This window comes from Phoca vitulina, unplaced genomic scaffold (assembly GCF_004348235.1).
Source record: "Phoca vitulina isolate PV1807 unplaced genomic scaffold, GSC_HSeal_1.0 scaffold1, whole genome shotgun sequence".
Classification (NCBI taxonomy): Eukaryota; Metazoa; Chordata; class Mammalia; order Carnivora; family Phocidae; genus Phoca; species Phoca vitulina.
In genome coordinates this window covers 61,833,718-61,859,322 of record NW_022589704.1, presented here as the reverse complement: position 1 = coordinate 61,859,322, position 25,605 = coordinate 61,833,718, and the positions used below count along the sequence as shown (strand labels likewise).

At 42.9% G+C, this 25,605-nt stretch overlaps 1 protein-coding gene across 1 annotated transcript in view; it reads right to left on the bottom strand.

Moving 5' to 3' along the window:
* Positions 1-19,400, bottom strand: part of LRP2 (LDL receptor related protein 2) — a 194,750-nt gene extending 175,350 nt beyond the window's left edge. Inside the window, exons 1-2 of the mRNA XM_032401234.1 lie at positions 19,322-19,400; positions 17,102-17,167 (exon numbers count right to left, since the gene is read on the bottom strand). Of these exons, the coding sequence (XP_032257125.1) occupies positions 17,102-17,167; positions 19,322-19,400 (145 nt within the window). The remainder of the gene's footprint in view (positions 1-17,101; positions 17,168-19,321) is intronic.
* Positions 19,401-25,605: the final 6,205 nt, after the last annotated feature.

Below are 25,605 nucleotides of genomic sequence, written 5' to 3'. Positions count from 1 at the left end.
TCCAAATTCAGTTCAAATTGTCTGTCCCTCCCAAAATGTGATCTGCAAAGCTGAACAAATGCCAGTGTCCCCTGACCATCTATGGCTAGGACCAAAGTAGCCTATCCCAGGATTCATTCCCCCTTCCTCTTCAGGAACAGAGTATCAATTTTATTCAGGTGAACAGGCCTTTAGCTGAAAGGCTACATTTCCCAGACCTCAGTGAAGTGTGGTCATGGGACTGAGTCTTAATCAATGAGGTAAAAATGCAAGCAGTAGTATTGTCCAGGATTTCTAGGAAGTCTCTTTTAAAGACCGAAAACACACCCTTCCTTCTGCTCCTCCATCTCCACTACCTAGCATGGAGCTAGGATGGTTGTGGCCACAGCAGCTGTTTTGGACAATGAGGTGACCTTAGGGATGGGTGCCACCACCACGGGATGGTGCAGCAGGAAGATGGGTACCACAGGAGTACCAAACCAGCCTTCTATGACTAGTTAGGTAAGAGAGAAACAAATGTTTATCTTGTTCAAGCCAAACAAAATCTTCTCTACAACAACAGTCCTATCACCTCCCCTAGGTGATGGAGTTGCTTTACTACACTCATGGTGGTTCTTTTCACTTTCCACTAAAACAAAGATTTCTCGAGTTCCTGCTTCCATATGGCTTTGTGCCAGACACAGGATACCAGAGGAGGCAGGCACAACTCAGCATTAGTAGTCCTATTCTAGAAGAAGCGATAAAATACATACATAAATAATTATAATTCATGGTACGATGATAAGTGCTCTAAGAGAGGTTCAGATAACATTCAGTGGAGATAGAGAAAGGCCCTGTGGAGGAAGGAGCATAGAAGCTACAATACGTGGGTCCAAGGGGAGGGAACGCCTGGCAGATGAAACAAGCTGGAACAGCCACAGAGGCCAGAAAGGGTAAGGCATGTCCAAGAAAGAGACGCATTCTTCATTCTGTATCACTGACACATGCCTTCAAATTACAAAGATCTTGAGTGCTTGAGGTCTTTTATGTGAAGTAAAAAACAAATTTGCAAGATCATAGCACCCTGTAAAGCCACTTAGTGCCTCCATGGAATCAATTCAATTCACAAGACATCTATAGAGCACCAACTGTTTTGCCGTCAAGTAAGAGTTTCTCATAAAGAGTTTTCTCCTAATCCGTAAATGTGATCAAACGTTTTCCACATTTTAAAAAACACTTGGAGGTGATACTTTGCCAGTATTCTACTAAACTAGATGAAATGTTTCCAAGAGATGTATTCTGAGATTTAATAAACTATAAGCACACAATACAAATGTTATTTCTCCTTTTCCTCTTATAATTGATTGATTTATTGTATTAAACTGAGTATGTAGTCAATAAAAGTTACAGAATCAAGAGAGTAAAGCATGTGGAAATAATAGAGTATTAGAGTTAAGCATGCAAGACCCAGAGCCTCAGTTTGCTCATTTGTAAAATGGGGATAGAACCTCCCTGGACTGACCTGAGGATTTAACCCTAGAGCTATGATGACTACATCACAGGGATATAGTAAGTTTCAGTAAATGCCCTTATTAGTAGTATTATTCGTTCCTTCACTCCCTGTCAACCAAGATGGACCCTCAATAGAGACACTACTGGCATTTGGGGCTAGACAGCTCCTTGTAGCATGGAACTGTCCTATATATAACAGCTGGTTTAGCATCCCTGTCCTCTATCCTCTAAATGCTAGCAGTGACACTCAGGCATTATGACAACCAAGCCTACACATTCCCAGATGCTCCCTAAGGGAGCTGTACCAACCAGGAATCAATGAGCTAAACCAAAGACATACACATGTGTCATGCCCAGATGGCCAATAAGCTAGAACTGCTTAAGACACGGGGATTCAAGAAAATACTATCAAGTAGTTATGAATGTATTTAATATGCATGTACACTGAAAAGACATGTCTACATGTATCATATGACCTCACTGATAGGAGGAATTCTTAATCTCAGGAAACAAACTGAGGGTTGCTGGAGTGGTGGGGGGTGGGAGGGATGGGGTGGCTGGGTGACAGACATTGGGGAGGGTATGTGCTATGGTGAGCACTGTGAATTGTGCAAGACTGTTGAATCACAGATCTGTACCTCTGAAACAAATAATACAATATATGTCAAGAAAAAAAAAAAGAAGATAGTAGGAAGGGAAAAATGAAGGGGGGGAAATCGGAGGGGGAGACGAACCGTGAGAGACTATGGACTCTGAAAAACAAACTGAGGGTTCTAGAGGGGAGGGGCGTGGGAGGATGGGTTAGCCTGGTGATGGGTATTAAAGAGGGCACGTTCTGCATGGAGCACTGGGTGGTATACACAAACAATGAATCATGGAACACTACATCAAAAACTAATGATGTGATGTATGGTGATTAACATAACATAATAATAAAAAAGAACTATCTAAAAAAAAGACATGTCTAATATTCCCATAGATAAAGCATCTCAACTTATAACACAAATAATAGGAATTATCAAAAAGAGCCACAAATAAAAGCTTTCTCTATATTCCATGGTGGCTCTCTACCCTTCTCATCACCTCCTGGTCCACAAGTTTAGTTCCACCCTCATCATCTGTCCTCTAACTTAGCTGGTTGATCTGCTTTCCCTCACTGCAGCGAGCATTATCTCTACAGAACAAAAGTCAGATCATTGCACTTCCCACCTAACATTTCTTCAAAAGTACCAAACTTCTTGACATAGGAAGTCCTCCACAGTCTTACAAGACTCCACTCTTCCAATTCCATCTCCTGCTGACACAGCCTCCTCAAGACTCAGTTCAAAGAGCAATCTTTGTGATCTTCCTTGGCTCCTGGCCCCCTCAGGCCTACTTGACTTCATTACTCCTTTCCTGTGCTCCCAAACCTCTATTATAGCACCTGTCGCTGCCATGTAGCGCAATTGTTTATTTACATGTTTTCTCCATCTGTGTCTCCACTTATAGGCACAATAGGACCTCAGTTAAATGTCTGTGGAATAAATATATTAACGACAATATTCACTGATTATCAATCAAATCTAGATAGACTAATAGCTTTCTCACTCCCTTGAACTTCTCACTGACCTTGCTCTAGTTTCATGCAATAAAAAGAAAACTATTATAAAAGAAAAAACACATCATTAATTGTGATTCTTACACATTCTGCCTAAAACCCCTCACAAAGACAAGTGTTCACCTTAAAATATACTCTTCCCCCTTGAAATTCTTCTCTTTGCCCAGAGGACTCTACTTAGCCTCCTGGTTCCATCATTCTATCCTCAAAATTATAAGACCTTATCAGTAAACTCTGCATGGGACCAGGTTTGCAGGAAGCATATACAGAACACATGAAATGGAAATATTGGATCCATTCAGAAGTTTGAAATTTTCTGTAACATGACACTTTCAATCTGTGCTTTGAAGACCTGAGAAGTGAAGAACCAAACATTTTGGGGGTAGAAAGGCAGGTTATAAGGCCTATCTTCTAATGCTTCCTTGTCTGATAGTTTCACCTCCTTTAAAAAAAAAAAAAAAAAAAAAAAGCAAGTTCTACAGATAGAGTATTTGACAAGTGGTTCCTTTATTTCAAAAGACCACAGCATGGTGGCTGTTCCGCTGCACTGACCTAACCAAGAGCTGGTCAACTATGAATGATTTCACACCAGGCTCCCTGTGGGGCCAAATGTTTACTGAATGCTCACCAAGTGCCAAGACCTTACATGTTCACAATGTCCTTTAAATATTCTCAGGAGCCTGCAGGAGAGAAATTATTAACACCTATTGTATAGTCCAAGGAAACTGAAGCTCAGAGCCATCAAGTGGGGTACACATCTGGAAAGTGACCAAGCTAAATCTCCGAACTCCAACACCAGGCAGTGTCCCAGCACCAGAAAGGATTTGGCCACAGGTAACCATGTCCAGGGTAGGCCCCTGAGATTAAGGATCCTTGGGTAGGCGGAGAAGGGGCAGTGCGGGCATGGTCAGAGAGCTTCTATAGTGGTAAGAAGAGCCCAAAGTTTTACTTAGCAGCCAGAGATTTAAGTTTGTATCACTGGCTTCAGTTCATTCCCACAATTTAGGCTACCTTCTTTACCTTCAAGGAAACTGTAAGAATTTTCTCTTTATAAAATGTGGGTTATTTTAGCATAGAATTTTTGCAAATATGTACTAGTTCCTCAGAACTTATTCAAGATGCTAAATATTCCTTTTTGAAGCGATCCTAAGCAACCCTAAATCATCTGTCCTACAGTGCAAATCCCCAGAATATTCAACGCCTTTCAGAAAATGTAATGGCATATTTAAAGGCACGGGGGGGATCATTTTTTAATGTTCCAGCTCATTTGTTTCACTGGAGACCAAGACAACAAAATCATGAAAGCGGGGAAGAAAATTTTCAATTATAAAGATTCTAAAAACAACATTTAGTTGTATATTGCTATATTTTAAAACTGCAATCAAGTTTTACAGATTATACAATCGATAAATCCCAATATTTATATAAATTCCCTTTAAATAGAGCACCTAAGATATCCATTAACAGTTACTTCTAGCTAAAAGCCAAATTGTTTCATCTTGTTATACCTATCATTCAGTTTTAACTTAGAAAAAGGAATGAAAATAAAACATTGAAGAACTTAAAAGTAAGAGCTTATCCTAAAGTGAGTTCGATCATTTGCTACTCGCATTCTCCCTTAATGTTATTATGTACACATTTACTTATTAAATTTCCCTAAATGATTCTTTCAAAATCTGCTAAGATGAAGGAGCAAAGGTGTCGTTCAGCCTGATTTTTCTTTAAAGCCATATATTAAAAGTTACCCTGGTGTGTTCCTCTCAAAATATAGCTACGTTGAGAGTTCTCATTTGTAAAAGTAAGGTTGGCAGGGAGAAAATGAGATGAGAAGGAGAAAATCTCTAATTTGTCATCAGTAAAATAAATCAGGAAATAGCCTTTAATCTCAAGAGTACAATTTACTGATTTAGTAATTTATTTACAAAATTGATGGAAATTGTTAACAAGGAGTTAATTGATTTGAGTCACCTGATTACCACAGTTAATTAACCACACTGACTTAATCTTCTTTGAAAACATCAACTAATCATTTCCCAGGTGTCAAGGGTAAATCGTTAAATAAAAAATAAACTTCTTTCTCCCTCTTCAAGGGAGATTTCTTGAGCATGTTTTCTTTGCAGATTCCAATCTAGCAACAAGCCAAGTTTGGGTTTTTTGGTTGTTGTTTTTTGTTTTTTTTTTTAATATAGCTACACTGAGAGAGCTGCCATCTTTCCAGAGTTTTTTCCTTTTATGAAAGGATAATAAAGAAAAAGCAGCCTCGCAACCTTACCATCAGTGTCATTTTGAATTACTTCAAAAAATGAGCTAAGAACACTTTTTGAATAAAAATGAACAAATCAAAGCCAATTGAAACTTTCTTATGAGAAAATGAGTTTTCAAAAAATTAACTTCAAAACGTATTTGGAGGGTGTGATCACAAAGAAACAGTGTGAGGGAATGGGGGGGGCACGGTATTACTGAGCTGTTCTAATCTTGATTGTGGTGGTGGTTACACAAATATATTCATGTATCAAAATTGATAGAACTGTATACTACACAAAGTCCATTTTAGTCTGTTAATTTTTTAGATAAAATAAAACAAAGCACTTCATAATGCCAATATTCAAGCCCACTTCTGTGAAAATTGTGAAACCTTATTCCCTTTTTTACAGATAGAAAAGTTAAGGCCAACCACTCACCCCACACACCTCAATATAAAAGGGGGCCGGGAGGAGTCTAAGAAAACCAACATTGTCAGAGAAGATCAGAAAGAATACATCCCATGTTTCTTGTGGCTATCCAGTTCTCAATTAGTAGATCCACTGCTTCTCTCAGGGCTGGGGGGCGGGGGGGCAATTGTCTTTGATCTGCCAATGCACCCTTAGTGCAAGAGGGCTCTGGAGGGAACCAAGTCCCAGGTCACCATGACAAATCACGCTTAGACTTGCTAAAGGGAAACAGAGCAAAACACCGTTCCCCTTCCCTCACTTTTTCATTCCTTCCATCATAGTGAAGTGTTTGAAAAATAAATCTGGATTACAGTAGGATTTTGTTGCACATATTCACAATCAGCAACAACTATTAAAGAGCTCTTTGATTTCCCTTACAGGGAAGTAAAAGCATTCAATACAAGATGCACCCTGCTTAGCTCAAGTCCCACATTTTCTCTTGTCTGCACTGCTGGGTTTAATTATTTACAGCGAGAATCATCTAACTTTCACTGTCTTCCAGTTAGTACGTTCAATTTTTAAACCATGCATTTTGTTTTTCTCCAGAATCTCTGCTTCCAATGATTACTTTGCAAATTCTTTCAACACCTCACTGCACCAAATATTAGGGAAGAGGTAAATTTTTATGGCAGAAGTGAACTGGAAAAAAAAATTCAGAGTTTTGGTACATAAAAATTAACCATTTAGTAATTTGACTTGAGAAAATATGTGTATTGTACCTCACTCATTTGCAAATTCTTTTTATTAATTACATACTGAGAACAAAACCAGAATTTCCTATCAATACTCATCATTATGGCCTAGAAAAAGTTTAACTACCATGTACATTAAACCCAAAAGCCTCCTCTCCATCTTACCCGGCACTGATGAATCCCTAAGGAATGACTGATAGAGTCTTACAGCTTTGTTGCTTTTAGGGTCAACCTCTTCTTTTTTCCTAACAATCCTATTTCAACTAGAGCTAACTTGAGGAAGGAGAGCCATACTAGAAGGTAAGAAGTTCTATCTTTGAAATCCATTTGACAGTTTCACAGCAGAAATTCCCCATAAAGTCATCCTAAGAAAAGGCACAAGCAATAATACATTTTTTTCTAGAAAAGCTGATTTAGGCAATCCAATTAAGAGATGAAGTTGACTCCTGAATTTCAAGACTCTCTCTCACCTTCTGGCAGCTTCTTCCTTTCTTTCTCCCCCATCAAAACATACAAGCTCTGGGTCTCGTTCTCACTGAACCTTGCTCTAGCAAACTTTTACTGTGCATTGCTATCTCAACTAAGTCCTTTACCCTACAGGGATAAAAATTAGTTTCAGGGGGGAAACAATGTCTTATTCCAAAGCACTGGTTGTAATGGTGACAGAGCAGACATCTTTGGCCAGGGTGAGAGATGCTTGGGGGCGAAGAGACCTTTCAGCACCTCCAGAGCCCGTAGGCAAATGCCTTCCACATCTCTACAAGAGCTGCCTCCTCAGATATATAGAGACTCCATTCTCACTTGGTTGTTCATTACTTTGTTCTAGGATGTTGAATAAGAGACCTTAGTAAGAATTTTTTCCATTGATATTAAAAAACAGCAACCTTTAAATCTGTACTTCACTGCCATCCCTAAAAGGAAGTTAGAATAGAACTCTCTAATTGGGTGTCATCTTTTGAGTTAAAAGATAAGTAATTAAAGAGAAGAGAATATTGCCAGATAAGGAATGGTAGCAGAGGAGGAAGCCAGCAGGCAAGAATCAATGGGTACCTACAGAGTACAGAGGGAAAAGTAGGTTAAAATAGAAATGTACTCTTCTGAACAGTAAGCTCTTTTGGACAGGCCTATGTCACAGGAATCTCTCCATTCCTTTTTTTTTTTTTTTTTTTTTAAAGAAAGAAAGAGAGCAGGAGGTGGGGACAGAGGAAGAGAGAAAGAGAGAATCTTAAGCAGGCTCCATGCCTAGCACAGACCCTGAGATCATGACCTGAGCCGAAATCAGATGCTGAAGTGACTGAGCCACCCAGGCGCCCCTCTATATCCTCTGATATAACTAGTTACATCATGCCTGAAGCAGAAGGCTTGATCAACACGTATTGAATGAATGACTGCAAAGTAACACAGAAATGTCCACTTTTGGGTTGCAAAGGTACCAGCTTCCGAAATGAGGTCATCTTAACATAACATGAACCATTAAAAGAGGCTTTGTTTGCTTGTGTACAGAGGCACTATCTTCCACTTGCTCCTACTTATCCACAGTCACAATATGTAAGAATAAGGGCTTTGGGTTCGAATCTTGGTTCCACCACCTAGTAATTGGATGGCTTTAGGCAAATTATCATACCTGTCTTTGCCTTGGCCCTTTGTCCATAAATTCAGATTGTTAATGAAGAGGTGGGTAAATTAATACCTATAAAACCCTTAGGATAGTGTCAGACATGTAAGCACTCCAAAATATTTATCCATAATTGTTTTAGCTCATTTCTGCAACATCACTACCCATTTATGCATGTAACTGAGCCATTCCTCTGCCTCTAACTTATTTGGTCATGGTGGCATATGGAGTCCTCAAAAGAATGGGATCTGGAATGAGAAATGTGCCCACAGGACAAGCAGCCATGGGCATTTTTCAGCAGTCTGGGCCTTCTTTGGTTGAGCCCATTTTTCCTTCATTCGTCAGGAACAAGACCCATGAATGTCCTGGCTTGACATGTGATGTTCTTTCCACCATAGTCCATGCCGCCTCCCTGAGTTGGGAAACCACTCCCCTCTTCAAAGAGGCCCTTTTGTCTGATCAAGGCTGTTTTCACTGTGCTGTGGTCTCAGACAGCTTTCTTTTGTGTTGTTTAAACACAGAATGACAGTCCACTAACATAATGTCTAAAAACTTTGCCTTATCTTTGTGTAAAAGCTACTGTATCAAATCTGTCCTAAAACTAGCAGAATGACCCATTCTGTATGTGCAGGGGATTCTCACAGGGTAACCAAGTGTCTCAGTTAAAGTTAGAAAAGTTAGGGAGACTGATGCAGAATCAGCTACTCTCAAATGCATTGGGAATCATCAGTAGTTGGGGGTCAGCGAGACGGAGGAAAGGGGAGAGTCAAATGGAGAGAAACAGCGTTGCTAAGCCACTTGTTTTGATAGAGATAGCAATTTTTTTTCTCTACTGGGTCTTCGATGGGGCCCCCAGGAGCCTGGGGGAATTAAGAGCTGGCAATACCAGGGACATGGCCAGGAGCTGACAATGCCCCTTCTTAACTTGAGAGTCCATGATGACATTTATCCATTTGTTCAACTTATATTTATTTATTTAGCCCGATTCTGGATACTAGGAATAAAGCAATAAACAAAAGAGATTTAAAAAAAAAAAATCCTTGCCCTCATGAAATTGAGGTATTAGAGAAGGAAAGACAAAAGGAAATAAATAAATAAGTCACATACATTATGTCAGATGATGCTAAGCACAATGAAGAGAGTTAATCAGGAAAGAATTGGAGAAGACCATGAGAAGGTGACCTAGGAGCAAAGACCTATAGGAGGCAAGGAGCAAGTCATGCACAATCTGAGGCAAGAATGTTCAGAAAGAGAGAAAACTAGTACAGAAGCTGTAAGGTACTATGTTGGTGGGGGGGGGGGGAGAAGGCAAAAATTATCACCATGCCTAGAGCACTGTGAGTAGGGGAGAGAAGGATGTGAGGTCAGGGAAGTGATGTGAAGGCCAAATGGTTAGGGAATTGTAGGCCACCATAAGGATTTGGACTCTGACTCTGAGATGGGAAGAGATGGTAGACCCACAGCTAGGTCATCAAAAGTCCCCTTCAAGGACTTTCTACATTCACTCAGCTCCATTGGGGTCCACCTCAGTTATAGAAGGGCACCTTGCCCAAGGTCATGCCCTTACTGGGGCAGGCGACATCTAGTAACCACAGAAGACCATTTCAGCCAGACTCAGAACACTCATAGCCAACTCTTGCTCCAGAGATTCCCCACTAGGTTGACTGAGGCCTTCTCACAGTTTAACTTCTTCCTCTGCCGTTCCTGCTTCCTCCTTTCTCTTCAAAGGTAATGATCTTAATGAACATCAGTGTCTGTTTCTGGACAACCAAACTTGTGTGTAACAGAAGCCATTGGGGCTTTTGAACAGAGGAGTAACATGATCTGACTGATGTTCTAAACAGGTGTTGAGAGTAGACAGAAGATGGACAGAAGGGAAGCAGGATGACCAGTAAGGAAGTTATTGCAATAATCTAAGTAAAAGTTGACTATGACTTGGATCAGTGTGGTAGCAAAAAACATGGTGAAAGGTGATTGGATTCCAGATACATTTTGAAGATTAAAACAATGGGATTTTCTGATGGATTGGATGTGAGGTATAAAAGAAAAAGAGGAGTCAAAGCAGAGTCCAAGGTTTGGAATCTGAGCAAGGATGGACCAGCCATTTACTAAGATTGAAAAGTCTATGTAGAAAGCAGGTTTAGGGCATTAGTGAAGATCTGGAGTTCAGTTTTGGACGTAGTCTAAGATGACTATTAGACAGCCAGGTGGATATGTCAAATAAGCAGTTGGATTTGTGGGTCTGGAGTTTAGGGTATTGGTCTGGATTAGATTCATAAATTTAGAAGTTGTCAACATACAGATGGTAAAGCCATGAGACAGGATGAGTCTCCAAAGAAGTAGTGTACATAGAAATGAAAAGCAGTCAGGGAGATGGACAGGAACAAGCCTGAGATACCAAAAAGATAGCAAGCAGAGGCCAGCAAGGGAAGATGGAAACCGGGAGAATGTGGTTTCTTAAAAGCCAAATTACGTGTTTCGTGGAGGAAGGCAGGATACACTGGGTCCGATGCTGTTATCAGTTAAATAAAACAAGAACTGAGAATGGATTATTGGATTTAACAGCATGGAGATCATTATTGACCATGGCAAAAGATGTAACTATCAAAAGTGGGAGCAAAAACTTGAATGGCATGGATTTGAGAAAAATTGGAGAGAAACTGCAGTGGATATGGACAAATCTGGGAAGGAATTTTGCCGTAAAGAGGAACAGAGAAAATAGGGTGATAGAAAGGAATGTGGGGAAAAGAGAGGAGACAATTAGTGAGAGATGAGACAGAATTCAATCTAAAACATGAATGAACTGCTTGAACTTCAGAGCATGGAAACTTCATCCACAGTAACAGGAGGGAAGATAGAATATATGGACAGAATGCATGCAGGTGATGATGGCTGAGTTATGGGAGCTTGTGGAGTTCTCTTCTGATGGCTTCTATTTTCACATTTATAAGAAGCAATGTCATCTGAGCAGGTGGTGTTGGAAGTTTGAAGAAAGAGGAGATGTAAGGAAGTAGGAAAGCAAATGGCCTAGCCAGGAAGCAAGTCTGAGGTTGAGATTAGTTTCAATTTATGGTGAGACCAGTCAACATAGTTTTGTGTTTTTCTCCTGCCAAATTCAGCTACAGCAATGCAGATGTGGCCTATAAGATTAACCAAGACTGGGCTTTTGCAGAACACAGGAGAGCAAGACAAAGGGGCCAGACTGCTGGCAGTATAGGCAAGGAAGTGATGTTAATGATGAGTCATAAAAATACAAGCTGGGGAAATAAATAAATGCAGGATTTAAGGGACAGTGTAAAGGTGGTAGGATCACGGACTCTAAGTCCCAGTGGGGTCAACAAAGAATTGGGCTTAGGATGTAAAAGAAATGAGCTGCAAGTTTTTCCGATACTCACATTCCAACCATGGGAGAGATGCCTGCTTTAGATGCCAGCAGGCTCTGTCGGGATACTCTGGGATAAATTGAAGGAGAGAGATTACAGTGGTTATAGAGAAATCTGTCTGATTTGGGTAAGAAAGGATTAGAAGACCTCCAATAGCTCTTCAGTTCAAAGAATCTAAGGTTCTTCAGCTCAAAGAATCTAAGGTTCTTAGAGTGGGAGGAAGGACTTCAAGGGTGTCCAGGGAAAGAGCAAAGAACACAATTAAGACACAAACAGTGGCTCTAGGGAGAGATTGTCATGTCGGCCAGGAAAGGAGATGGCCAGGAATGGGGGCAGTACTAGATGTGAAAGACTAGTTTTCCTTTTTACTACCTTGTAACATCCCCATCCAAAAGAAAGTACGGATTTAACAGAGTGTACTTTAACTACCACTGGAAGAAATTTACAGTGGCAGTTAGTATACCTTTAGTTACAAAACTAAAAAAATGAGAGGCTACCTAGATCAGTTGTTCCCAAATTGTCTGGCCCTTCAGAATCAACTGGAAACTCTTGAAAAACAGATGCCCATACTCCTGATTGAGTAAGTACGGGTTCTGGTCGAAGAATCTACTTTTTAAAGCTCCCTAGGTATTCTGATGATATACCAAGTTGGGTGAGCTGGTTGACTTCTATCTAGGGTCTCTAGAAATTAAGTTGTAATGAAATAATGCTTTTGAGAACATAACCAAATTTCTCACAGGTGAATTGCCCCTAGATATGATCAAGGAAACATGTAGCCCCATTTGCTCTGGCAGCTATAATGTAACAATAGGGGAAGCCAGACTAAAAACAAAGCTGAAACCTAGAAGAGAGTAGAGTCAAGAAAAACACAAAGAAAGAGAACTGGAGCCCTGACTGCACCTCACCTGAACCCCACTCTGCCTCAGAATTTTCTATTTAACATGAGCCAATAAATACCCCTTATTGTTTAAGCTGGTTTGAGGTAGGTTTTCGGTTTCTGGTTTCTCACAACAAAAAGTATCCTCCACACCCTTCCCCACATCAAAATTAAACCAGTGTGGAAGCACATGCTGACATTTTCTCCTCTCCTTTAATGAGATTATAATGTGGGTAAGATTGACATATTTCAGATTAAAAAAAAAAAACCTCCATTCTTAAATTCAACTTTATTTGAGGATTTTCCTATTAAATAATTGATTTTGATTTTTCAGCCTTTACTCAGCAAAGCTTCTCCTTGTTAATGAGATAAAAACCAAAAATTGGGCCCAAAGTGACAAGCAAATCTCTGACACAACAGGACAGGATGTTTTTATATGGGAATTCAAGAAAGTCTAGCATAACCTAATTGTAGCTACTATCTTCTTCCCCTTCCCCTTTTTCAGGTTTCCTTAACACCTGTTGGACCGTCAAAAGTAGGTTATGTTGTTACTTAATGTCAATCAGTAGATCAGTGAGTAAAGGCTTATTGTCAAAGTTACTAAGAAAGAATCTTCATGTGTTATTGACTGAGAGTACATAAACTTAAAGGAGACCTCTGGTATTGCTTACAAACTTGGATCTCAAGATCTGGACAATAAACAAGCCATTGTATCCATGGTAACAGTGGCTTAACTTTTCAATGCACAGAATGGTAATTACATTTCCTCCTTTCATTCATTTCTCCCTGTTCCCAATAACCTTGGGGGTCAGGCATGACCTGAGGGCTAATGACTAAAAGCATAGAGCTTTCAACATGAAACTTCACATTGTCTAACCTGTCACTTTTCTTGGAGAGACTTATTATTTCCTTGCATTGTGTTTTGGCACTGTCCTAAGTCAGAAGTACCCATCTTACTTTTGGAATGACAATGTTTCTAGTTTCTCAGCACATGCTATTAGAATAAGACTTATAGGCCAGCAAAATAACCATTGGCAGAGTGCGCATATATTTGGCATTTCTGAATTAATCCAGGGAGGTGTGAAAGAACCTGCTCTACCACTTACAGAAGCAGTCCTCAGGTTAAATGCTAAAGACCCTTGGATTTGCACCAAGATGTAGTCTGTCTCCATAGAAGCATTTTAATATGTCTCCAAACCTTCCTCTCTTCTTTCTTTCCACCCCATTCTCATAGCCAAGGCCTCCTGCCTGGAAAAGGGACAAAGTCTTAAGAATATAAACAAGAGAGCAGAGTTAGTTGGGAAAGGAAAAAGGGCCTAGGATTCGCTAAAAAATTAAATCATACAATGTACTCAAGAGCTCCTGTACTCTGTTCTTTTAGCTCATTTTCCAGAACTTTCTTGTCCATCACAAGTCTGGTCTAAATAAGAATCCTTTAGGCTACAAGTAAACCTTCTAGAGAAGTCCTTCTTTCTCCTGTTCTCCTAAACTTAAAGTTGCAACATGATCACATGAACACAGGGCATCATGTCTTTTGCCTTAATATTTTCAATACTTTTCCCCCCTTCAATTCATTGAGTTATCCCAGGACTGCATGCTCTTGAGAAATTTCTATAGCCCTGTAAGTCTGTCATCATGTATAAAATAAAAATAACATCAGTTGGTTTTACCTGATAAGGTGTCCTAGACCCATGTTGTTTTTGCAGCCCAGCCTCTGTTCACTGGTAGCCCTCCCCAATTTCCCTCTGCAGTCCAACCTTAGTCCATGACTTCAGGGACCAAGCATATGACCCAAGCCTAAGCCATGGACACACTTCATGCCATGGATACAGTGATTGGTTCTCCAATGAAGTTTGTGACCTAAGCAGAGCCCAAGATGCAACTGAGACTTTTGCTAGGAAAAATTAAGACAAAAACTCTTGCTCTTTCCCAATGGACATGACATGAAAGGATGTAGCTCCAGGAGCCATGACAGCCATCTTAGAACATTAAAGAACACATCTGAGAACAGAGTCATCTCAGAGTCAGGAGATAGAGAAACCAGATCAGCCTGACATAGTCTGAGCCCCCATTTTATATTAGGTTGAGCCAAAAGAAACTGCCAATATTTGGCTGTCTAGAGAAACAGCAATCCCATATGGTCCAACCTAATAGCAGTATCTTTTCAATTATGTATTTCAATAAACTTCCTTTTTGGCTCCAGGCAGTTTAGTTTAGATTTCTGTCATTTACAAACATAAGTGTCTAAACTAATATGTAAAGTTGTAGCCACGAATATGTTATACCAGCATGCACAGATGCATCAAAGAACCACTAGTGTTTAAAAAAAAAAAAGATACTATAGTATCCTCTCAAGTTTGAAAAAGAAGTTAAATTCTTGAAGAGGTTAATAAAGATGGATAGAAATATGTATGTAAGACCTCACAATCCATAAAACATTTCACACTCATCTCATTTAACTGGCATAATACCCTATAAGGTAGATATGTGCCCATTTTACAGATAAGAAAACTGACCTGAAGAGTTGAGTACATTGTCCTGAATTTCCCACATAGTAAATGGCAGTAAACCCAGATCCTCTAATTCTAAAATCTCACACTCTTCCCACTTCATTTCACCATGCTGAGATTGTGAAAAAATTGCTTAGGAAACATCTGCATGGACCCCAACAGAACACATGGAGCATCAAAGAAATGTCTCTGATTTTCAAAACAACAACCAATCTGATCATGTTAAAGAAACAGCCCAAAACTCAGGCTGAAACATGTCAAATCTTTCTAACATTGGTGAGATCCTGGCCAGCGTTCTAGTTTCTAAGTTTTTTAATTAAATATTTTCATTTAATAAAATAAAACCTGTCAGTGTTTCTTAGAGTGCCTGCTTAGAGAACATGGACAATGATTAATAATGACCTAACAATTACCTTGAATTAAGACTAAAAACCTATTCATGTAGCAGTCTGTACTATGAAACCCGGAGACCTTAGGAATGTGCTTTGATGGCCCAAGATTTTGAAAAATAGATCCGGAGGTACAGTCTTTGAAAGTTGGGGCACTGACGTGACATAAGTTCTGGACCAAGCTGAAAGCATGGCTGTAATTAACCTATCCTCTTAGACTTGAGATTCCTCTTAGACCTGAGACATGTGACCCATCCAATTTTTTTTTAAGAGGATTGACCAAGGTGATCTTTTCATCATACTTGTTCTCATATGACAGGTCAGGATCAACAGAAAAGCAATCTAGAGGCCTCCTCAACCAACCAGGCTGAGGACATTCCAAGTAACATGTATCTAAAAATGATCAATTAGAAAGACACAAAGAGGAGCCCGGGTTTACTCTAACATCGAGTTTCGAGTTTCGATCTTAGCTCTGACCTCGGCCACATGCCCTCAGGCAAAGGGCTTCACCACCTCCCTTTCACTCCTTTCAGGCCCCTCTCCTTGCCTCCAGGGTTTAGTTGCTTATCTATAAAATAATGCAAGTAGACCAGCTGGTAGCTAAGATTTCCTCCATCTGTAAAAGTCTAAGTTTCTATTAGAACAGGACAGGCACAAGATTGAATAAGGGAGTCTGAGCAGAAGCCCTATAAAAACTGGCTAGGAAGAATTTCAAGCGGAGAAAAAGAAGCCAACTGCTAGGAAATAAAAGCAGCAGTGATATCAGAGATGCGATAGAATCAAAATGTTGCTTGCTTGTTACCAGCCCCAGAATCCTTTTAAATATATGACTTTACCTGAAGATCTAATTGTCATAAAGCTGATACTAACTATAAAAGGCATTACCAAGCTTCTACTGGAGGAAAGAATATAACTGTTTAAGATCAATACCATTTTCTCAAAAAAAACTTCCAGTCATATCCTGAGATCTGGGAATTCTTCAAAGAAATGTTAGGGGAAAATGCCTAAGACTTCCTTATGTGCACTTAGAAATTAGAAATATGAATAGTAAGCCAAAAAAATGTTACCTTTAGTATTGGTCAACATAGTAATACCTGCTAGTTATGATCATTGTCTATAGGATACGTTAAGCACTTTTATCTCTTTATGTCAATAAAATGCCATGGAACAGATTCCTCCTGTTATCATATCAATTTGGCAGATAAGCAATCTGAGCCATGAAAGTTTCATGACTTCCCTGAGGTCACACAGACAGAAAGTGGTAAAGCCATTGCTGAAACCCAGACAGCTTGACTCCAGAGTTCAGGCTCTCCCAATTTTTCTTAAAAGCATAATACAAAATATGAAGAAAATACAAATAATTTTAGCTATAGATATGCTATAATTTTTTTAAAGACTAACCATAAAATACTCAGAGTTCTTTTCCAATGTCTAATGATGCAAACCTGCAAGAAGATCTTACCTAAAATGTGCGCTAAAATAAGGACATTTACAATGTCATCATACTTTACCTGATAGGTCAATACAACAGAAATCTAGAAATCTCCTTAACCTTCCAGGCTGAGGATATTCAGAGGGCAAGTAGGAAGACTGGAAGTAAGGATACCTGGGGTCAGGTGATAGAAACCTGAAAGGAATCTCTAAAAAAATATCCAGAGTTATGGCACAGCAGGTAGATTTTACCTTTTGTGGGAAAGACTTGTAAAATGCCACTCAGCTTCTTTAGTAACCTCACACATGGGTAGCAACCTAGGGAGCATGACACTGGGAGTAACGATACCTGGGGTCAGGTGACAGAAACCTGAAAGGAATCTCTGAAAAAATATCCAGAGTTATGGCACAGCAGGTAGATTTTACCTTCTGTGGCAAAGACTTGTAAAATGCCACTCAGCTTCTTTAGTAACCTCACACATGGGTAGTAACCTAGGGAGCATGACATTTTTAGTACAAAAGAAAAGAGACAGGGAAGTAGAGGAGAAAGTCACATACTATAGCAGTGAAATTATAACCTCCGGACTCAGAATCTCTTGGACTGGCCTCACAACTGCCATTTTCCAGCAGTATGATCTGGGGCAAATTACTTCATTGCCCAGTGCCTCCATTTCCCATCAGTAGGGACAGTAAGAATACTTACATCAAAGGGGTATTATAAAGACTAAATATCAATAAGTATAAAGCACTAAGAACAGGGTCTGCCACATATGTAAGTGTATGATATGCAACTCTTACCGTACATAATATTACTATATATTCTTATAGAAGATGGATGGATGTAAACTACCAAGAAGAGTTAAGTACAGTTTATTTGGTGACTAAACCATCAATCCAGGGGAGAAAATATCTGTTTTGATTGTATGGGGACAATCCAGATGTATCCCAGATGAATCCGGACTAGATTTCCTTTTGCCGGGCACTGACAGGAACATATATTAAATCCTATGGCTGCATTTAGGACACAAGATGTATATCACCCTAAGCGCTGTGGCAAACCCTCCACAATAATAATAAATCCTCTTTCTGTGTTACCAACTGAGAAAAAGTGTTCAAAGCAAGAATTATTAGCGGTCTCCCCCTGCCTCCCCTCCCTCTCCAAAGATTTTTACAAGACCAGTGGGGTTTGTTGGCGTTTCCAAACTTCTTCTCAGGAAGTCTGAAATGGGTACTGCTAGGAGTTGCTGTATAATTACTTAGTTGATTCCCTCTAAGGAGCTTACGCTAAGAATTGAGGAAAAAAAGCAGATTAACCATTTGAATACATGCTACGGCCCATCCACAAGCTTTTCCCTCTCTCCGCCATAAATGGGGGCTTCTACAGTCCCCACCCGTCAACCCCAATATGTGATCCAGGGAAATCAATGTATTGCTTTGGCTAATCCTACAACAATAGGGGTTTCATTTTCATTGTAGGGCAATTAAGTTGTCCGACGGGAAGGAAGGAGCAGGAGGGGAAAAGGGTGGGGGGAGAACTCTCCCATCCCCACAGACAGATTAGTCCCTGTGGAGGCAGCAGCGTCCGTTCTGTCTGTCTGGTGGTCGGTCACACGCAGCTCCGGGCTGCTACCTAGCAACGCAAAGCCTGGAGAGAGCTCGCCGGTTCCCCTGCCTCCTCTTCGCCCTTCCCATTCATCCCTGGTCAGTCTCCCCACCCCACCCCACCCCCCACCCCACTCCGCGCGCTACTCTCTGTCTTCAAGTTCCCTCTCTCCCTTCCTTCTCTCCCTTTTCATTCCTACTTGTCTTCTCTCTCCTCTTCCCCCTTACTGTTTTTATCCCCTCCATTTCTTCCTTTCTTTCTGTTTCTGTAAAAATGTAAACTCTAGCAACTTGAGAGAATTTTTAAGTGCTTCATCGCAGAAACTTTCTCCATTCGAGCCCTCAAAACTCTGGCCGCGCAGACGGGGCCTCATTCATCAACACAAAAGCCCCCACCTCCCTGTTGAAAAGGAAAACCCTTCAAAGAAAATGCCCCGGTATATCTGCTGCTCTCTCGTCCAATCCCGCTTCCCGGCCTTATCTCGGCTCGTAAATGATCTGTATCGAGATGCGGTCTCTTGAGGGTCAACGCGGGACCAAGTTTCGCTGAGGAGGAGAAGGGGGGGTACTCTAGCCCGCGAGGGGATCTCCCCCGCTAAGCGCTGCAGGTGGAAAACTGCGCACGGAGAAGCGCGGCGAATCTCTCAGCCCCCCAGAGAACGAATCAGTGTGGGGAGCAGACTGCGCACTGGCTGGGAGAACCTCTGTCTCCGGGTTCCAACCGCAGAGTGCTTTCGAGAGGCTCGGGAGAAAGTCCCGTGGGAACAAAGGCGGGGTCCCCGTGGGGTGCGCTGTCACCGAAACCGGCGGAGCTACTTTCTCAAGTTTGCTGCTGCTCAGTTGCCGGGCGGGCGAAGGAGGGGTGCTCCCGCTCGCCCCTCGCTGAGCAACCTGAGCGCCCCGGCGGGAGCCGCTCCAGTGCCGCCGCCCTGCCCTGCCCCCCCACCCCGACCGTGGTCCCCTCAGTGCTCTCACGGACTCGACCCCTGCCACTGCCGGGTAAGTCCGGAGCTCTGCGCGGAATTCCGGCCAGCGGGCGCTTACCTTGGCCACTGGCCGGCGCCAGGCAGGCGGCAAAAGCCAGCAGCACCGTGCACGCCACCGCCACCGCCCCGCGCTCCATCCCCGCCGCCGTCCGAGGCCCCGGCCTCGCCGTTCCTTCCCCGGGAGGTGGGCGCGCGTAGCACACAGCACCCGCCGCGCCTCTGCCCGCGAGCGCTCTGGTAGGCCTGCACCTCGGCAGGCTCCTAGAGACGGAAAGCCGGCCCGAGAGCCCGAGGCATCCCGTTTTCTACCCGCGCCAGTCCCCACCCTCCAGACGGTGCATAAAGCCCTGGAGACCCGACCGCCCCGGAACTAGCATGCGGGAATCCAGCGGGGCAGGCCCCCTGCCGCCCGGCCCGCCCCCTGCACTTTGCAGCGCTGGGAGGAGTAGGGACTCGAACACACGTGCGCTCACACATGCACACTCCACACGCGCGCGCACACTCACACACGTCCTCATACAGTCTCACACACACAGTCGCACACACTCCTCACTGTCACACAAACTGACAGTCTCACACGCTCACGCGCGCGCCGGCACACACATTCCTAGGTCACACACGCGTGCGCGTAGTCCACAGTCACACAAACACCGACACGTGCACGCACACCTCGCAGTTACACATTCTACGTTTACACACTCCTCGCAGTCTCACACTCAAATGCGAACACTCGCCTGACACATGCACGGGAGTGATCCGCTCTAGCCTCTCCGCAGGCTTTGCCTCCCCACAGAAGTTTGCGAGGCAGTCCGCGGGAAAATCTGCCACTGATACAGTCTTTTAAAAGGAAGAAAAATAAGAGAAGGAAGGGAAGGGGAAAGGAAATGAAAGGAGTAAGAGCGTGCTGGAGAGATTTGTGACCATTCTCTAGTCTGAAATCCCTAGGCTTCTCGGACACCCCGGTTTCTCCCATAGAGTTGAGACGCTGAGATGGGATGCTCTGTGTTTTTACAAAAGCAGGGGGGTAGATCCATGTGGGGGTGGGGGGTTGGATCCTTCTTTAGCTTTTCTTAAGCAGAACATACACACGTGTCACCGCCAGATCGCATTTCTTACAAATCTCTTCAATTTGAAGCAAAGTTGAAAAGAATGAACGTCTTCTATTTCGTACTGGTGCCCCTTTATAGGAGGGAGACACGTAAGGGCTTCAGAAAGCCCTGCAGCTCCCTCCTATAAGGCAACGTTAGACAGACTGCCAGGGGCTCCGGCCCCCAAGAGCCGTTCTAATGAACCTACACTCATCCTCAGAGCATCGTCCTCGGGCGGTACGCGACACTGGAGCCAACAGAAGGAAAAAAAAAAAAAAAGAAGGGAGGGAGGGAGGGAGGAAAAGAAAGAAAGAAGTGATGCACCTAGCAACTTATTTCCTGGCCCTGGGATCCCTGTGAGCAGGGACCGTTCCCGGGCCGAGGTCACCCCCAAATCTCCGGTCCTGGGCTCTGGATTAACTCGGCAGCAGGACCCCAGGGGCCCTTTCCCCCAGCCAGAGGGGCCATGACAGTGGAGGCGGCAGCCCTGGGCGCACTTAGACCTGGGCAGGGTCCCGCCGCCTCGCCCTTCCCAGGGGCGAGAACCTGCCAGTGACTGCCACCCCTTGTCCCGGAGCACCGACTGTCTGGGGCTCTGCTGATCGACCCCTGGCAGTACGGATCGCGTACCTTCCGTGGGCTTTGGTGGTTGGTGAAGCTTTGCGGGGAAGAGGATGGGGGAAGATAGGTATTATTTTAGAAAGACAAAAAGAGAAACAGAAATAGACACAGAGAAAACTTAAGACTTAAAAAGACCAGGGCTGTGAGAAAGGGCGACAGTCACTTCGTGGCTTTCTTTTCGGGATTTCTGGATTTGGAAATCCAGAGTTCTCTGCTCTGACCGAAGTCACTGGAACGTTATTAGCCTCCCCTGCACTACACTGGCGCTGTCCGGCGCCGAGGAGGAGGCAGGATTGGGGACCGGAGGGGCAGGGGGGTCTGGGAAGTGAAGAGGATGAGGCGGGTGGGAGGAGGAAAGCGGCGAAGGATCGAGAAGCTGCACTTCAGTCTCCGCGGGTGATTTATGCCGGTTCCGGGCGGCTGGGGCGATGGTACGAGACCGCGCCGGGGTCAGGCGGCTCTGACGCCCGCCCAGGCCGCGCTGCATAGTCAATGAGCGTCCCCGCACCGCGGGTTACAAAGAGCTGCGGCGAGCGCTGCGGAGGCTTGCGTGGGAGGGGCTGGGGGGCGCCCAGTGAGCGCGTGGGCGCGTGGGGGTGCAAGAGAGTGAGCGCCGGCGCGCGGGCGGGCGTGGGTGTGCTTGTGTGTGTGTGCGTGTGTGTGTGTGTGTGTGTGTGCGCGCGCGCGCGTCCTTTCACTGTAGCGGCCAGGGTTCCAAACATTCCTTTCTGCACTGAAGGGTTTTCCTCATTGTTGTTGTCTTTGTGCTCCAGTGTTGCCAACTTACTGGAATTCCTGACGTGGTTGCACAGCAGGGCTCAGGCTGACCGTAGGAGCCAGCTGCGTTTGTGTATGAGGCCGACCCCGCCGTTAATCCCAGAATAACGCGGGTGAAGGGGGAAAGAATGGAGGGAGAACGCGAGGGAGGGGAGCAGATAAAGGGTGGGGATGGGAATGAGGGACCACTAACGGAGTACGGTCCCTCATTCCCAGCACTGCGGATGTAAACTCACACATCCACACTCTTTTCCACTAGAAAATCTCATTTTCTCAATGCAACCCCAAATTCATGTCGTTCGAAAACAAAGCATCTTTTGCAGCCCGTACCATGCACCTGTTTATCTGCAGTTTCTATACCTGAGAAAACTCGATGCTAGTTTTAGAGGATTAAATCTAAGGACCAGCATCTGGGAAAACCCAAGTTAACACAGTTGTGACTTAAGCCAGCCTTTTTTCTGTACAATGCAAAAGTGTAATTTCTTTTTGACATTTCTCTCTACATATATGCATAGAAGACTTTACTGTTAACCAGAGACAGAGAGGAAAGTGCTGAAAAGTGAACTTTATCCTAGTAAATGTATGTTAACTGACTTCCTTGATACATTTTTGACTTGTGTATATTTATTTTACTTATGCGTCAACAACAAACTACTAAAAATATTTTCAGAGCATGATGTTCCTATGTTGAACCAACTTCTGATTCCTGCAGTGGGCATGAAGTTGTAAAATCTCCTTGATAAAATTCTTTTTTTTTTTTTTTTTAAGATTTTATTTATTTATTTGACAGAGAGAGAGCACAAGTAGGCAGAGCGGCAGGCAGAGGGAGAGGGAGAAGCAGGATCTCCGCTGAGCAGGGAGCCCGATGCGGGACTCGATCCTAGGACCCTGGGATCATGACCTGAGCCGAAGGCAGATGCTTAAGCGACTGAGCCACCCAGGTGTCCCTCCTTGAGTAAAATTCAACTTCCGTTTGCTATTAATCCAACCCAGATTTGCTTCCTAAGAGCCATAGAGCCAACTGCCCACTGAACAGCTCCAATCCAATGTCCTTAATACCTCAAACTCAACATGGGGGAGCCTGAACCATAAACCTTCCATGTTCCTTATCTCAGAAAGGGGCACCACCATCCAGCCCAGGGGCCAAGGTCTGAATTGTCATTTTGACCCATCCCTCTTCCCCACTCCTATATGCAGTCAATCTGTTAATATGCAACATTCTGTTAACTTAAATCCACTTTCTTCTATCTCAAACCCACCCATTTCTCTCAAACTCACTGCCAGTAGCCACCTAGACTCTACCACCTGAATTATGGCAAGAGCCTTCACAAGTTCCTTGTTGTCAGTTTTGCCCCCTACTGTCTGTCCATCTCTTTTCCATTCTGCAATCAGATGATCCAAAGTGATATTTGCATTAGACTAGTGCTTTCAAACAGAGGTCATTACTAATTAGAGGGTAAGAAATCAATTTAGTAGTTCAGACAAGAATTAAATAAAACAGAATAGAAAGTTTCATGTGGAAAGGATATGTATTGTTTCACAAAACTCCTGGTTCTCGTGTGTGTGTGTGTGTGTGTGTGTGTGTGTGTGTGCTGTGTCACCTTACATAAATCTCAGTCAAAAAAGCTTGAAGTATCTCTCCACAAATTACTTCTTAATTAAAAAGAGAATATAGTAAGAGACATGGAGAAACCTGGCAGATATCTTAATAGGTTTTATTACTATTCAGGTATAGTAAGGTCAATAGATCAGGAGATGACTGCCATTGGAAAGATAATTTATTAAACTTACAGCTCCCAAGAGAGGGAATACAGGTCACACCACTGGGGGGCCACAGAGGGAAGCATCAGAGTGAGCACTGCCGGAGGGAGAGGGGGAAATGTGCGCAAGCACCTTTACTGTGGTTTCTGAGGGAAGGAACAGGAAGACAGGGTAAACAGGCTTAGGATTGGCCAGTTTGTATTTGAAAAGCACTCCCTTGGGCCAACTCTCAGAGGAGGGAGGCAACAAAGGGAGGCAGGAAGGAGGTCAAGGCAAGGTGACTGGGTCATATTATCAGGTTGTCCAGAACAAGGTGTATCCAGTATATGCCTGCAGGGCAGATGTTAAAGCATTTTAAGATTACAGAAGCTAGAGACATGGTAAACATGGAGGATGCCTCATGGTATTACTGACAAAAATGCGCAACCTAGTCATGAGAAAGCATCAGACAAACCCAAACGGAGGGACATTCTATAAAATAACCAACTTGTATTCTTCAAAAATGGCAAGGTCATGAAATATAAAGAAAGACTGAGGAACTTTTTAGAGATATGACAATTAAATGCAACACACAGCCTTGGGTTTGACTTGGACTGGGGAAAAATAGCTCTGAAGGACGTTATTGGGAAAAGCAGAGGCATTTCAATATGGACTATAGATTGGATAATGGTATCCTGTTATGTTAAATTGTCTGACATTGGTTAGGAAAGAGAATGTCCTTGTTCTTAGGAAATATATCCTATAGTATTGAGGGGTACAGAAACATGATTTTGCAACTTATTCTGAAATAATTCAGAAAAAAATGTGTATGTATGCATGTGTGTGTTTGGAAGAGAGAGAGAGCACAAATGGGCCACAGGTATGTGGGAGTTTCCTGCACTATTCTTACAACTTTTGTGTGAATTTGAAATGATATTAAAATCAAGTGACTTTTTTTTAAGCTTGAGAAACTGAAAAATCATAAGTTCCACATCAACAGTTCCTCTCGTCTCCCTGTGTTTACTCCTATTATTCCCTATGTCTAGAACATTCTTTCCCTTCATCCCTTCGTCTGGTTAATGCCTATTCAACTTTCCAATCTCATCTAAAATATCTCTTCTTCCAGGAAGCCTTCCAAAACCCCCCATAGTGACTTAGGAGTCCCTTCTATATGTCATCATAGCTCTCTTTATTTCCCTCAGCCCAGCTCTCATCACACTTGTATTCCCATGACTGCCTCAAAGCTTCCCCCTCTGCAACCAGAATAATATGTTGCAGTCATGCAGACTGTATCGATCACTTGGTTATAACATTTCAGTAGTTTTCACATTATTCTGGAATAAAATTCAAAATTTTTAGCATAATCTACAAGCCTTTGCATGATCTGGCCCCTGGCAATCTCTTGACTCTCATATGACAGTCTAGACACACTGGCCTCCTCTTGGTTCCTCAAACATATTATCTGCTTTCCCAGCCTCAAGGGTGAGATTAAGAGGCCTAGGAGAGAGATAGGAGAGGTTCGTGGAGCTGCCTAAATTCCTGACTCCACTCCAGTTCTAGCTCCTAACCTACCTTTTGCTTGAGCAACTTGAGTGCATCTCCGCCACATGCAAAACAAACCCAGACTGAAACCATCAAAAAGCGCCAAAAAGACATCTTAAGGTAGCTCACCTACCAGTATGCTTCTGATGTAAGAACTACAATCCAAAAGGAAAGAACGCTGTATTGATGACCCTCCCCCCACCTTTTTTTCTTTTCTTTCTTTTTTTTTTTTTTTTAACAACTTTTGACTTGCCAGCCTTAGGACCAGGTCCTGAGTTGTAAGTCTGCCTGTGGGTAGCCAGGGCCAGGAAAGACACAGCAAGATCTAAAGGGACAACAAGTGCAGGAGCCATGGTATCCAAAAACAAACAGGAAGACACCAGATAGAATACGACAGGAGAATCCTCCTGATTTGCAAATATAGTCACATGAAAAGTCTTGGCAGAGCTTGAAAGAAACAACACGGAATCTAGCAAGTCTCACTGATTGAAAAAAAAAAAAGGTTCAATAAAATTAGGACTTTGCTGAAAATGTTAGGAGTTAAAGACTTGATCGCATGTAAATGTTCTGATCA